The following is a 16241-nucleotide window of genomic DNA, read 5'->3' as shown; positions in this document are numbered from 1 at the left end:
CATTCTCCTTAAATAAATTCATACCCGAAATTGCAATCAAATAACTTCTCATACGTATTAGCCATTCATTACCCCCTCTATGAAATAAAAATAATTTATTCAATTATCCCTCACTCCAACTTGCACACTGTCTCGGGCAATCAAAATGGCACAGGGATAGAAAAAATGACTCATTATACAGCATGAGCTTCCCAAACTTCGCTACGCACGCAATCAACTAAAATATAAAATATACCCTGCCACCACCCCGGTCCCTTCCCCATTAGCACTTGGCTATACCACAAGTCTGACCATTTGAGTGCACAAGCAGTAACATATTGAAATTAACTCTGAAATTTACTTGCCCTGGTAATGACAACAGAATGTTTTCCAGGCACTGGCTGTAACTACAATTAAGAGCCTGGCTACAATAATGTTTTAATGACTTCTTGTTGCAATCGATTCAATCTACTGTGCTTACATTATCTCAGGAGTGGCCAAAGTGAGGCTCGCGAGCCGCACGCGGCTTTTTGCGGGTCCAAGTGCAGCTTGCGGCTCCCTGGAAAACGTGTCCCCTAGACGAAAAGGGTTCTAGAATTTAGAAAGAGCTACAAGTCTTGGCAGCCTGGCAACACACTACATATATACACCTGGAATGCTTTTTACCACATAGATGCGTCGAGTGACGCCTTTTCCTTTATTGTTCTAGAAAGACTTTCAACCGTATACGCATAACAGTTGTCAGGGGCAGTGACTGGCTAGTGAATCGTGTATTAATTTTTGCTTAGCAGTGGAAAGGACCTTCTGATGCATAGTGTCATTTGTTGTTATCGCCCATTATACTTGTCCTCTATGGAAATAACTGTTCCCTCCATATTGTTTCTTGTTAAAAGTAGCCCCCCCCCCTTTCTTTTTTCCAGCGACTCTAAACTTTCGTAGTTTTGTCTGCGGCTCTAACTCCATGTCACTCTGGCCACCCCTGCACTATCCTAAACTCTTTTAATGTATATTATACACTGAATGAAAGTGAAAAGTTTTTCTATTTTACCATTCCTTCCTTTTCTGGAGGCCGATGCTAGGATCCACGATCTCATTCTTTGCAAGGATGTCCTCGTCAGCAACTGAAAAAAACAATTTCACATGAAAGAGGTACAGAAACCAAATTCCAGCGCTCATTTTATCACTTTAATGAGTTGCAGGTTTCAACATAACCTCAAAAATACCAGTCCTTTGCTGAAGGGCACAAGCAAACTAATTTTAAAGCTAATCAAACAATCTTTCAATGTGCACCTGGTGGATGCATGTGGAGCCTATTTGGGAGGTAATCTAGCAACATTGGGGAACTTGCTACGTAGTCATGACGTAGGAAGGACATTCCTCGGTCATTCTGCTCAGCAACAGAGCGCAGCCACAACAGTAGAGTAGAGAGCTCTTTGCCGTTTATGCCTTCTTTCTCAGCATTATTGTTTCCACCCTTTATGAATGAATACCCTCTATGCAAGATATAAGCCATGTGTTGCATATGACATGTTCGGCTCTATCACCGCACAGCAAACTTCTTTAATATACTGCAGGTTCATTAAAAAAGTTACCTTTTTAATGCTAAAGCATCGGTTCTGTTAGTACGGTAAACCTACGAGTACCCAGAGGTCAGGCCATAAATGACTTACGTGTTAGGCAGTAGGGCCCTACAGCACCTCCCGCATCGACAGCCGAGCCGCAGGTAGTCCTGCAATTGATAGAGCAGGGTAAGTCAGAGAAAGGTGTTTCTAGCAGCTCTGCCGGTGTGCCCCCAGCAGCATTACTCACGCACATTGGGGTGTAGGCAGAAAGCATGGCATTCCTCATCAACAAATCATGACAACACATTGTTGCCGGCATCAAACTGGATCCCTGTGCTATTTTTCTTTTTTTTGTGATTTAGCTGATTCTTTGTCTTCCTTGTCACTCCCGACTGCTTTACTGGCCTTTGTGAAATAAAGAAGGATTGGTAAACTGCAAAGTCTTGACTGAGTGGTGAAACAGAGCAATCCCAAGGAAGTATAAATGTTAAGGACTCGACACGACATTACGCAGTGTTGGGATTCCCAAGCTGCTTTCCACACTCACATTTTGTGCACGACCAGCTCTTTCTGCATCAGTTTGATTGGTCAGTTGTGTGCCCGTTTCGGTCGCTGCTAGCCATATGTGGCTGGCGCTGCTTTTGAAAGCCTTGCAACATCGTCACTTTCAGCTTTTGTCCTGACATAAACCGCCTCTAAAAATTTAATTAGCGCTAAGATTTAGCTTTTGGACACTCCCAGAAAAAATAGGCTGTACCACATTACATAGACAGGTAATGATATTCTGGTGACAAAATTTCCACAAAAACTGCTTGGCGTTAGAGGGCACAAGGGCTGACGTTCCTGGGAGGAGCAGCTTTGTGTGAACTTGCAGATGCTTCAGCTGCCTGTTTGCGCCTGGCCAGTTCAGTTGTCATTTCCTCTTGGGTTTCTTGTAGGTACAGTCGGGGACAAAAGTCTCCAGGACACGCAAGCTGCGACTGAAACGCATTCCTCTGCCATCTGCCGGCGGGTCGCCTGGTTTCGAGATCACAGAAGGGCGGACGTGCGTCCTATTGTACCTGCCAACGTGTGCGCTTTCCCGCTCTGCTGCGGCGCGGCGCCTAACTCGGAATCGGGCGCGTGGTACTACTTCGGAGATAGTGCTTACTGACATGGCACCTATAAAGCAAGAAGTCACGGCAGCTCAATTAAGCGATAAGCTGAACTGGTTATAAAGCAAGGTGCGCTGACACGACGAAATGCAACTCAATGCCCCAGGCGGTATCTCGAGTTTTGGAATGTATAGCAGACGCTCGTCAGCCGCCAGCGCTATCTCCGAGGCAGTACCATGTGCCCGATTCCTAGTTAGGTGCTGTGCCGCAGAAGAGCAGGAAACGGACATGTTTGCAGGCAGAGTAGGACGCGCATGCGCTTTTGTGTGATCTCAAAACCAGGCGACCCGCCGGCAGGTGGCAGAGCAATGGGTTTCAGCCGCAGCTAGCACGTCTTGGGGACTTTTGTCCCCTACTGTACATTTGTGATCATGAATAAATAAATTGGTCAAGAAGCAATGGCAGCTGATGCAACATCAATGCAAGCCATGTATTATATGACTCGCATGAATTGACATTGAATCAACCACGATTGTGCGCCTAAGTTTGTGCTGCGGAGCGCAAGAGTTTGGCGCTCTGTTCATTAAATGGACAGAAGCGCCACCAAAAAACTGACATTCAAGCGTGCTCTTTTTGCACCGAGTATTTCTCGAAGTGCAAGTCATTTCTTCGCGCTGACAGAAACGTCGCCGAGACGAGGAGTGCAGTGGATCACTGCCTCATTTCAGTTGAAGAATGCTTAACCCAGCGTGTAAAATGATTTGATTTCAAAGCCAGGACCATTACGAAAAAGGTTTGTTTCTGAATCTCACCTGAAAGCGAATTACCCATCGAACAGTAGTGTTATGATGGTACAGCGACAGAAAAGTTGTCGAGATGAGAGGACAGTCCGATCGCTGCCCTTTGTAGACTGCACAGCCCTGCGAATAAAGATACTTCGATTGGAAAGCGAAAACGTTGCGGAAAACGTTTGTCCATGCATCTCGCGTGAAACTAATTAATGTGCTATTTATTGAACGGTGGTGTGCCAGTATTGGAGCAGCACATCGACAGGTTCCGTCTCGCGCTGGAAGACGGAAACCCACGATATCTGACAAGTTTGAGAGTTTCTTGTTTTGACAAGCGAGTTCAAGAATGTTGTCTTTCATTTGAATCTAAACAGCATGCCTGGTCAATAAATAGATCGGTCAAAGTAACATTCAGCATATCTGGTCGAAGCGAGTCTTCAGACCTTTTACAAATATTAACATTCGTAAAAATTTCCTAACGTCGCCGCGGAATTCTTTTCTTTTTTTTTTTTTTTTTTTTGGGGGGGGGGGGGGGTTTACTTTACCATTTTACAGAGCCCTTAATTAATTTATCTTCAAAATAATTTTGGCATCCGCGAGATGCTGGGTTTGTCATCACACTGTGGTCGGAAGTGGCTCATACAGCTCGCCGACAGCTTCGGTGTGTTGTGCTACTGTACGCTATGCTTCGTTTAGTTGCTGCGCTCGGAGTGTGAAACTCGGAACGGTGGAGTACGAGTAAATTAGCGCGGACTTAAGGCACAGGAGCAATGGCGGCTTGTAGGGTGCCATATGATGTCACGTGCAAGGCAGTTCAGTCCACACGCTCAACTGAAGTATTAGCCCATGCATTCATCTGCCTAGCTTGGTGCCCAATATAAGCAGTCTACAATATTCACTTTTAATTACAGTCGCAATAAAAAGAAAGAAAACGGCGATTGCTTGTGGCTACGTCGCACTTTGGGATGGTAAAAAATACACACTCACCCGTCAATTCGAGGATCTCGGCGTCGTAATAGCCTCCTCGAGTGTTCGCGTCGCCGTCCCAAGACACCTTGTACGCCGTCCTACGCTCGAAGTCGACCACATTCGAAGGATTACAGTTTTTAAATAAAGCCCTGTGGACGTCGCTTATTTCTCCGTTCTCGCAAAATCGAGTGAAACCTACCGAAATATCTAAAACCTCGAAAACACTCCACGAGGAAGGGTGAGGCTGCCGAGGCAACAAAGCGCACGAAACAACTGGATTTGGATTTGGATTCGAAGCTTTTGAAGACGCAGTTGTTCGAACGGATATAAGCGGCGAACGTTTTTCAAAATATAAAGTATACATTAAAATTAACGGATCGTTGAGTGTCGAGCACTGCGTATGAACTTGAATGAGAACATTTTTGAGAGAAATCTGTCAAGTGTGAACACTGCGTGTAAAGAAACTGGCGCCGCAAGTAGCCGATGCGTCGGCAGTAGCCGATACATTAAAGACTAACTCATAATTTACGCGACCCTCGGCAGCCCTCCGCCCGTGGGGAAGACGACGAAGTGTTAGTAAGTGAAGCCGGCTTTTTGCTTGTCCTCAGTCAAAATAATTCTAGGGACCCGGGTTCGTCCCGGGTACCGAAACACTCGCAACGTGGCTCTTCGTGAGCGAAGCAAGATGAGCTTGAAGGAGAGCAGTTCGACGGCACTAGGTGACCGGGTTTCTCAACGGGCAGCGGAAAGCTCCCAAAAGTATAGGATCATTCTTCCTCGCCTACCTTCAGGTATTCTTGTTACTAGTTCTTTATTTCTTCATGCTGATATGACCGGAAGACCGTACAAAGCAACAGACTTCAAGGATGTGTTTTTTTCGATCATTGATCGGAAAGACCTAATAGGCTTGGGCCCATACCAAATGAGCCACGTTTGGATGGCAGTCTTTGCAAATGGAGCAGCAAAACTCAAGATCAAGGCATGTGAGGAGCTACTCGTGAAACAGAAAAGATGCCTTATAATCGACTTCTGCAAGGAAGAGATAAAGCTGAAGCTTCTATGGCTTCCAATTCCTCTGCCAGACAGCGAAATCAAGAAAGTCATTGAGCCGTTTGGCACGGTCAAGGACATCAAAAGAGAGAGGTGGCGGTTTTCAGACCTTGAAGAAATCGAAACGCTGACACGTGTGGTGACACTGGTCCTAAAAGAACACCTCACGGTGGACAAGGTACCGCACACTCTGACCATCTTTGGGGTAAACACGCTTGTGGTCATCCCGGGAAGACCTCCTCTTTGTCTACGATGTAAATCCATCGGTCATATTTGCAGACAGTGTCGCACCCCACAATGCCATAACTGCTGGTGTTATGGGCACGAGAGCGAAGAATGCGTGGTTACGTATGCGTCGAAGCTTTTAGGAAAGTCATCGCCGGAAGCTGACGTCAACGAACACATCATGGACGTAGAGGAGATGTGCAACAACGATGATTGCTCCACTCAAGACCCTCCTGACACGCACCGAGAGGTTACTATGTCCGATGCTGAGGTTTCAGAACATCTATCTGGAGAACAGACTCCTAACGTCGATAAGGAAGTATGCCCGGTGCAGGGGTTACAAGCAAGCCTCGGCGACGACGTCCCAGCTAAGAAGAGTAAGGACGCCAGAAAACAACCGGTACAACCACCAAAAACACCAGAGACTGAGACGAAAGATGACCGGGTATGCAAAAAACCCAAACTGACGGCAACTGACCGACATACTCTTGCCGAGTCTGTAACACCCGCAGCTTACTTGTCAGTAACACAAGAGCCACAGACAAGCTTGGACCTACAAGAACAAAGAGGAAAGCCTAAATTTAAAGATCGAGCGAAAACAAGTCTAGCCCGGCCGGAAACTAACCCTAAACACGACTAGAGTAATTGGTGGCACCGCTCAGGCAAGCCCATTTAGTATTTCTACCCTCAATGTCCGGGGAATCAACTCAACCAAAAAACAGTACCAACTTTTTCGCCTTCTAGAGACCTATGACTGTGACATAGTAACCCTGCAAGAAACTAAAGTGCCAAAGAAAAATTCCTTGTTTTCGGCTAATAGTGTATGGATGAATTGCTATGATATATTCCACTGTCCAGCAATTGACTATTCGGCCGGATGTGCTATTTTGTTTAAAAAAGACCTCCAGTGCAGAATGTGCAGCGTGCTTGAAAGCGCAGATGCCGGTAGACTTTTGGTCGCTAACGTGCTTATTTACAACCTTCCTTGGCGCATCATTGTAGTGTATGCCTACAATGATGTGAAGCAGAGAGAATTATTATTTAGTCAAGTGCGAATACATGCTGACACTAGGTTTAACGTAATTCTACTAGGTGATTTTAACTGTGTCTTGAATGTTAGAGACAGAACACCTACTAGGAAAATTGAAGACCACAGTACAAATATCATAAAAGCTACCATTTGCGATTGCGACATGTTTGATTCATCGACAATAGATAGCTCTCTTAAATACACGCACTTCCAAGGGTCATCTCACGCACGCTTAGATCGAATCTATGTTTCAGGATCAGTAAGCAATTCGCTAAGCAACTACAAAGTGATTCCAGTTTTCTTCTCAGATCACTGCATGGTTATGGTAAACGTAGGCTCCAAAAAGAAACAAGTAAAGCATAAGTCACAGTCATGGTCACTCTGGAAGATGAATGAAAGGTTGCTTGATAATGAGGACTTCAAAGAAAGGGTAAAGAAAATGATAGATGAACTCACACTGACGAAAGACGGGTGGTGCCAGAAATGGGAGTCATTTAAACTTGAAATAAGAAAAATGGCCATCGAAATTTCCTCAGTCACAAGATTTTACGAGAAAGCTGAAGAAAGACGCCTGAATAGCGACATGCTATACCTACTCCAACTTGAGTGTCTCCATCCTGGGCAATACAAAAAAAGATTAAAAACATAAAAAAACAACTTCAAGATCATGACACGAGATGTTATGAAGGTGCTGCTGCAAGAACACAACTCTGCAAGTAATTGGAGCAGGACAACCAACGAAAAAATATTTACACGCGGAAAGGGAGTGCGCCAAAAAGAAATTAGTCTCCCTCTTACACGAAAATGGGACGCTCCTGACTGATGAAAAGGATATCGAAGACGCTTTCGTATCTCACTACGAAAACCTTTGTTCACAAAAGTCCAGTCCTACACACCCAAGACAAGAGGAAATAATATCTGCAGTACCCACCCTGCATAGTGATGTGACCATGAGCCTAAATGGGGCCCTGACGGTTGAAGAAATTGAAACTAACATCGTTGAGATGAAAAGTCGAAAGACTCCCGGTCCGGATGGTCTGCCGGCAAGTTTCTTTAAGAAATGGAAAAAACAACTTGCACCAGTACTTCTTCGTGTATTCAACGAATCATATGAAAAAGGTGTCTTACCGCCATCGTTCCGGAAAGCACATACAATACTTATTCCGAAGTCGAAAGATCCAGACACGCTACAGCAGACTGGTGGCTACAGACCAATTAGCTTACTAAATTGTGACTATAAAATATTCGCCCGCCTGCTCGCTGCTCGATTGCAAAATGTGATATCCTCGGTTGTAGGAGACCACCGAACTTGCTCCATAAAAGGAAGAAATATCCAGACAAACCTTCATATTGGAATTTTTCTTTCTATATTAGAAATATGCGAAAGAACTTGTGAAACAGCTGCAATATTGCAAATTGATCTTTCAAAAGCTTTTGACAGGGTGGAACATCCTTTCCTTTTTGCTCTTCTGAAACATATAAAAGTAGGCGAAACAATTGAGAAAGGCGTGGGACTTTGTTACAATGATATTACGACTAAGTTGGTTATGAACGGATCTCTCACAAAGACCATTCAGGTTCAACGCTCAGTGCGTCAGGGTTGCCCCCTCTCACCATTACCCTTCGACTTGTATTTGGAACCACTCTGCAGAAGCATCATAAACAACACACGGTTCAAGGTTTTCGTCTCCACGGTTGCGAGGTGAAAATTCTCGCATATGCAGACGATCTGGTGCTGGTGTGTTCCGATAAACCTAGCATAGTAAACGGAATGTCATGTGTTTCAGACTTCTGTGCCACGTCTGGTGCTGCCATTAACAATGACAAAAGTTGTGGCTCCTGGTGTGGGGAGTGGGGGACAATGCCATCTAAATTTGTAGACATTACATGGTCAACAAGCAAACCGCAACTTTTAGGGGTACCTTTAAGTGCTATGGACAACCCAAAGTCTATGTGGGACAACGTTGGCAAGAGTGTTAAATCGGCTGCGCGCATGTGGAACATGAGGTACTTTTCGATCTTTGGTCGAGCTGCCGTTTGCAACATATTTTTCTTGTCAAAACTAACGTACCTCCTCCAGGTCCTACACTGTTCAAGGACGACGGTCAATATGTTCAATAGGATATTTGCCACATTTATTTGGAGGTCTTCCTATGAACCGATGAGAAGATCTAATTTATTTCGTTCTATCGAAGATGGTGGTCTTGGCCTAGGTCATATTTTTGTGAGGCAATTAATTGCCAGGTGGAAGTTCTTCCAGAAACCACAACACCCATTCCTTGAAATTTGTAAGAAATTATTTTTGACAAACTACATTGAACCTAAGAACCGATTGCAGGTCTCGCACAATATCGGAAAGTTGCGGGTTTTTTTTAAGGAAGTAGCAGATACCTTAGATTTCCTAAAAGATAGATTTGATCAGGTCTTTCTAGAGTCATGCTCCAAAATAAGTCTAGTAAAGCAGCTATTAAGAACGTTGTTCCCTGAACCGATATATCGATTAAGCCCGTTCGACCCTCCTCAAAACTGTAATATGGACCTAATGAAAAGAATTAAGAGAATGCCGATTCCGCCAAAATGCAAAACATTCTTCTTTCGCTTCCATTCGCGAACTGTGCCGGTGAAGGAGTGGCTTGAGTCCAGAGGCATTGAGGAAGCATGGTCCCTGGATTGCAGACTTTGCAAGACTACCGAGACATTTACACATGCTTTTGTAATTTGTGTAGACGCGTTTTTCTTTTGGGATGTTTTCAAAAGGACATTAAGGAAAGATTTCGAGGTGGAAGAGAAACTTCTTCGCTATTTACATTTTTCAGAGCAACTAGATAGTGTGCTAGACACGCTTGTCGTTCTAGGGCTTTACAGTCTATGGAAAACCAGAAAGGTTGACACGGAAGGAGGGGTTACAAAGCCTTCATGGGTAAATATCAAAAACATAGCTATACCAGTGGGCCAACGGATGGTTAAAGTTTGTGAAGATACGGAATGGAAAGAAGTTGTAACTAATCTTAGCCGTTCCCCGGACATCATATAAAGCAAGCTCTCTAGCTTGCAGCGCAAGCTATGCCAACAGCGTAATCTGGTTGGTGAAAAGTGTACGAATCACTCAAATGCTATGCGGTCTTCAGTGACAGTATGTAAATAGTTTGTATCATATTCCAAGTGAGTGAACCATTTGTACATAGCATAGTGTTCTGTAGATAACTGTAAATAAACTTCTGTTCACAAAAAAAAAAAAAAAAAAAAAAAAACCCTCCGTTCGTGGCGCAGGGGTAGCGCGTCGGCATACGGAACGAGAGGTCGCTTGTTCGACTCCCCCCGGGAGAAGGAAGACAACTTTTTTTTGTGTGTGTTTTTTTATTTTTATTATATCTCTGATAGTGGCGGTGGTATTGAAAACTTTAATTCAGTCTAAAACACCTGCGAAGCTGCTTCGTTAACGACCGCCCTGGTCCAAAAGGGTTCTAGTGCAGCTGAATACTGAATAATGCAGGTTTTTCTACCTTTCCTGTCGCCGGTTTTAGCACCTTTCGTGACTCGACGTGTTTCCGCTCAAGAACTTTTAAGGTCGTCTGAACGACGAGACATATAAGGCTTTTCCTTAATAAAAAAAATCACATCAACCCATTGACCACGCGGCTGCGGCCCATCCTATATCATACGCGAGATTCAACGACAGCTTTTTTTATCGCGACATAGCCTCAAATCGCCTATTTTGTAGCGTGCAAAGTTGCGGAGCCTCCTCGACCTTGGGCCGCTCATTCAGCGAGGCGGTGGCGCATTCCCCCGACTATTTAACCTTCGAGCAAAGTAAAGCAAAGCAATGGCCGCGCGGTCTGTTTGGAAGCTGAACTTAATTGCCGCCGCGACCGTCCGATGCGCACAACGGTTGCGGGGCTCGGGGGGTGCCGTGTCTATAAAAATTAATGTGTCGACGAAAAGTCTGTCCACCTTCCGTTGGTAATGAAAGGCGTAGATGAAGCATATGCGAAACGATGAACCCTACCGTGAGTACAGGTTTCCACGGTGCGTGATTGCAGACGAACGCACAGTTGCCGGTGAATCGGGGACTCAGTGAGTAAAGACAAATCGCGTGACATAGTTGTGTCAGCACCTCGCGAGCCCGCGACTCATCACATGCTGGAAAATATGTCGCGACCCATATATCAATTGTTATTAAACGCCTCTGACGGCGCCGTCAGAATACCGCGAGCAACAATTAATCAAGCACTTTTGATAAACATTGTGCGCAAAAAAAGTCCCGACGGCCGGGAAATAAGGCGCTTTTGATGGAACCGAAGTGAAACATAAAACTTCTGACGACCATTAGACCACCTCTGACAGCCCATCAAGAGTGCCCAACAGACCATTAGGCGCCGTCGGGAACTTCTGACGGACCATCTAAACGCATCTGATGGTCCATTAGGACAGTCGGATGGTGCGTCAAGAATGGGCTGATGGTCCATCAGACTTTCTTGATGGTCCATCAGACCTTCTTGATGGTCCATCAGGAAGCCTGATGGGCAATCAAAGAAGTCTAATGGTCCATCAGGACAGTCGAATGGTGCGTCAAGAATGGGCTGATGGTCCATCAAACTTTCTTGATGGTCCATCAGACCTTCTTGATGGTCCATCAGGAAGCCTGATGGGCCATCAAAGAAGTCTAATGGTCCATCAGGAAAGTCAGATGGTCCGTCAGGAATGGGCTGATGGTCCATCAGGAGTGGGCTGATGGTCCATCAGACTTCTTTGATGGTCCATCAGGAAACCTGATGGACCATCAGAAAAGTCTGATGGACCATCAAGAAACTCTGATGGTCCATCAGGAAAACATGATGGTCTTTTCGATCGGGAACCTTTGTATTACACAAATACTTTCCGTGAACACTCCGCTTGCTTTCGCTTTCCGTGCTCTGAGAGTTAGGCGACAACCGCGCAGTGAGCACGTATGCCGGGAAGTATAGTGACCTCGAATACAACAACAGAGAAATCGCATAAAATCAAATCCAAGACAGAATCCCTCGCGTCGGATTTTTTACATATTGTTCGAATCAAAATACACCAATCATGTCAGCAAACATTCACTAAGCGCGGGGCCCATCTGCAGCAAGAACTTCATCAGACCAATTGTATCTAGGCAGATTTAAGTCTCCTCCCAAGAATACGCTATCTGGAATTGTCGTCAACAAGTCACCTAGTTTGTCTATCAAGAAGCTATCACTATCTCGGGGCGTTCAAATGTACCAAAAATTAAAGAGGTCCCCTTAGGTAAAAGTGCACGACACCAGACAGACTCAGGGTTGTTTTCGGAAAAAACTGGTCCACTGCTACTCCAGTCCGATGAACTTAGCGAACACGCACCACCTCCATGTCTATTTTTGTCTTTGCGGTATATGGTATAATCAAGGGGAAAAAACTTCGGAATTAGAAACCAAGTCATACAGCCATGTCTTTGTTCCCTTAATAACATTGGGTTTGATACTCTCGACTGGAGTTAAGAACTCGTCCTCTTTATTTGTTATGCCCCGAAAGTTCACGAGTAATAACAGAGCATCTAATCTTAGAAACCGGCATTTTGACATGTATTTCTCGCACTGCGTCAATCCTGCTGAATAAGTGCAGCCTTTTTACGAACGAGTACAGGCATGCTTCGTTTGAAATCCAAGACATACGTGTCTCCGTTGATAAGAAGCTTGTCGTTTGTGATATATTCTTTGTTGTTTTTATTTTGCCTTTTTTCTTTGGAATAGTCCTACAGCTTGATCCGTTTTTCTCTGACAAGTGCACTGATATCCTTGGAAACACTGTAAGCAGTATTTTTTTTTATTTATTTAAAGAACGTAACGTAAAGAAAGAACGTAACAACACCATACGCAACGTATGGTGTTTTGAAAGTTTGCTATAATCGGCCGTAAGCTATGTACTTTGAAAGTACTTAAACTGAGGGCCCTTTGTATTGAGGTGACACAAATGAGTAGATTACTTTTACATATGCGTCTAACAAGAGTTTCTTACTCCTCCCATGACTCTCGCATTGGTTCGTCAGGTATGCCAAAAAACACCCTGTTTCTCCTGCGGCTCCGATTTTCAATGTTGTCTAGTCTTGCTTCCAGCTTTCTTTTATTATCTTCAACATCTGAGATCCGTTGTTCGAACTGCCCGTTTTTTGCTATTAAATTCTTTATTTTGTTGTGAAATTCCGTTTGTTTGCTTTCGGTAGCATTTAACTTTGCGAAGACACTTTTTTGACCGTTTTACAGTTCAGTGGATACATATTGTAGGGGTTCCAATTGTTCCTAAGTTACCGGCCCACGGTTATATCCTACGTCGCCACTCAGCAACAACAACAAGAGCACAAAAAGCGATTTTTTTCTGCAGTTTCGATTGCGTCTATTGCCCACTATGTCATGAAAGCGCTTATTCCTAGTGCTCGCTATCAAAGCTAGGTAATTGGGTGCAGCTGGCTGGAAACTAGCAACAGAACGGAAAGGGTAAGATGGGAAATCACTCACCTGCATCATGAAAGGTTTGTATGAGCGCATGGCCTCGTTCCTGCCATCTCCGAAACCCAGGGATTTTGTGACACGCGACGGCTTATATGCTGACTCGAACAGTCCACTCGGTTGACTCCAAGTGGACCGTTGGTTGCGAATGTTGTATTCTTAACAGCATTTCTTTTTTTATTTTCAGTTCAGTTTTTTATCTGTATAAATTCAGCTTATGTCCGACTAACCGGTTTCATTGCTTGAAGCACAAGAATTGCGACCGCCAGTGTTCCTATTGGCCATCTGGTCATTGAAAATCATCTTGCGTTCCGCATATTTTTAAAGTGAAAGTTTGCTTCTCCCATTGGGTGACAAATCGGAGTAAACGTTCATAAAGATGCTATTGAGTGGCCCGCGGTGCTAAATCATACGCTCAAAGCCGACCCTCGTCCTTACGGTCGTTCTAGAAGTGGTCCTATACCTCTATGACGACCTCACTTTTCAAAGTACGTAAAAAAGAAGCGGCGTCCGTCGGCATTGTGACAAAAAGATGACCATAAAATACGTCATCAGGCGCAATCACCATGTTCTCATCAAGCGTCATCGTAATTCCATGCTCAGGGCCGAACAAGCAGCGCTCGGATAATGAATGTTAGAAAACTCAAGTTTCTTCTTACTCGCGGCGTAACTTTTATCATTTTTACCACGTGTCTTGTTCTCGAAAGTGGCTGGTCATTCTCACCCCGAACGCTCCGTGCTCGAATCTTTTGGGCCAAATTTTCGCCATGTCGACGCACACTAGATAAGAAACTGCCGGTGACCTTGCCGAGTCAGTCTCGTTCTCGCTTGCTGTTGCGCCACCAAATTGCCACCCGCCTTTCCTGCTGTCTCGACGCTCGTTTTTTATTTTGTATGGCTCAAGTTCGCCGATAAAATCTTTGCTCTTTAGTTCACTGTTCATCCTCTCGTCGCCTTCTTTCGTTAGATTGATAATGGAGGTGCGGGGTAACAATCCCCGCACCGAGGAGATTAAGCTGCGCTTTCTGATAAGAGGCGTGAAGAGCGACATGTTCGGCGGGGCTGTATAACGCTACAGCGGACAACAACAGAGCGCCGACATTAGAGCGCCGACAGTAGAGCGCCACGAAGTTAGCGCGCGCGACTCGAGAGCGCAGCGACATTAGCGCGCGTGTCATTAAAGCACCCGTCACGAGAGCACACAATCAGTCCAGTGCGAGTGGCCCGACCCGACCGACCACTTTTTCGGACATCGCGTTCTTTTTGTGAAAAAGGCGGGGATTTATGCCGCGGAATTCAGCAAGGAAATTACGAATGAGTCAGCGAAATGTTTGCGTATGACAAGCCAGAGGTAATACAAAATCTGGCAGCAGAAAAGAAAACTATTATCGGTAGCATTCACCTCTGCAGTGAAAAAAAACATCGCAGCTGACCTAGCTTCATTAGTTCTTTGATCCTAATTATTAAAGTTCACCACCGCCCTGAAAAATTTTTATTGAAATTTTTTTTAAATACGTTCAAAAGGCAAGAAGCAACGTGTAACATGCTTAACCTTACTCTGGGGTTTTCAAGATCAATTTCGGGAAAGGAGCTCTCGTGCCAAGTATCATCCGCCAACCGTTTATATTGTCACAAATGACAATTGCACTAAACGTTTAATCCGGGAACATGTGCCTAAAATGAAAATGAAATATGCGTTGATGTCAGCGCAGCAGAGGAATAGAGCGCCGGGGGTAGACCGACAGCATCCAGTGCGGCAGGTACCATTTCTATGCGCTTCTTGGAATCCGGCCTTGACTTATTGGTTCTGTCGGAAAAGCTGATATTTTTGTCGGAAAAAAGCTGACCTACGAATCCTACAATCAATCCTTTAAATTTACCACCTATGGCACTATCCTTGTGTAGGATTTCGTTCTCTATTCATGTCTAAAACGTTTTTGCAGAAACTTTTGTATCTGCTTGTACTGCAGATTTTTCTTCGATATCCATATATTTCTGAAATCTTTGGTAGTCGTATATTTCTGATTTAAAGCCTCTCGGTCGGCCCGAGAAGATTAGACTACGGTCTAATAACAGAGGGGGAGAAGCTACAGTTTTGTAGAATGCAAAGAACGGATTAAGTGATGGACAAGTCTTCTTTTTTTTTTGTAGGTTCTTTTCTGGGACATCCTTAAAGGGCATTGCCTTTAGGTTGTGTTCTATGAACAACAAAAGGTGACGTCGTCACCGTGCCCGACGCGTCAACGAATGATAATTTTGGAAACAATTCTCAAATATATTTCACAGATTTGCACGGGAGGTTTTCCTGTATCCGTCAAAAGGCTGGAAAGCTCTGCATCCGATCAAATTGCGCTGAGCTTTGCTTCGATGAGTTTTTTATGATTGTTTTTTAGCGGTGAGCTTTCTACATTACGGTCATGGACGTTACAATACTATTTAAAGTCACGTAATGTACGTCTAAATAGCCACAAACATATCGGAGCCCAAATGCCTGTCAAGAATAGATAGCAAAAAGTAAACAATTTATAGAATGTCCAAGAGGCGCACCGGAGCACCGTGAAGAAACCTTAGACTCGCTGCTCCACCCAACTGCAGACATTCCCGGTACCTATATGCCCCACCCCACTCCCCCGCCCCCTTTTCTTTCCGATGTCAGTAAACAATTGGTTAGAAAGAGTCGTCCGCGAATTATTTTTATTTTTTATTAAAGGCATATTTAATCAAACAAAAATCATCAATGGTCCGACCCGATGAATCGCACAATTTGGTTCTCTCCGTGGAGCCACGAGTACATCCCACATTTCGCAGTGTTCGCTCAACTGGGGTGCGCTCACGTGTCGCGCGGTCTAGAGGCGCTCTCCCGGGCATAGGCATGCTTCCTACGTTTACAACAAAGAAAGGAGGTTGAATGATTTGACTAACATAGCTCCTTAGCATAGCGCTATGTTGTGAAAGAATATTGTGCTTCATTTATACTCCATTGCACGTCATTTTGGATTATGTGGTGTGGTTAACTTTTTCTTTATTAAAACTACAGTGTG

At 44.5% G+C, this 16241-nt stretch overlaps 1 protein-coding gene across 2 annotated transcripts; it reads right to left on the bottom strand.

Moving 5' to 3' along the window:
- Positions 1-361: 361 nt before the first annotated feature.
- On the bottom strand, positions 362-4513 carry LOC121832999. Of its 2 annotated transcripts, XR_006078178.1 has the most exons (4): positions 4411-4513; positions 1650-1708; positions 1028-1100; positions 362-554 (listed from the first exon to the last, which is right to left on the bottom strand). XR_006078178.1 is itself a non-coding variant. In XM_042293140.1 (3 exons), the coding sequence occupies exons 1-3, from the start codon at positions 1858-1860 to the stop codon at positions 467-469; spliced, it is 372 nt and encodes a 123-aa protein (XP_042149074.1). In that variant the 5' UTR covers positions 1861-1897; the 3' UTR covers positions 362-466. The 2 variants fall into 2 exon arrangements, 1 of the variants encoding a protein (XP_042149074.1); XM_042293140.1 differs by lacking the exon at positions 4411-4513 and having other exon boundaries at positions 1650-1897.
- Between the last annotated feature and the right edge of the window lie 11728 nt (positions 4514-16241).

Source organism: Ixodes scapularis, unplaced genomic scaffold (genome assembly GCF_016920785.2).
Source record: "Ixodes scapularis isolate PalLabHiFi unplaced genomic scaffold, ASM1692078v2 PGA_scaffold46__3_contigs__length_2488377, whole genome shotgun sequence".
Taxonomy (NCBI): Eukaryota; Metazoa; Arthropoda; class Arachnida; order Ixodida; family Ixodidae; genus Ixodes; species Ixodes scapularis.
Note: the sequence above shows the minus strand (reverse complement) of the source record. Positions and strands in the feature narration are given on the sequence as shown.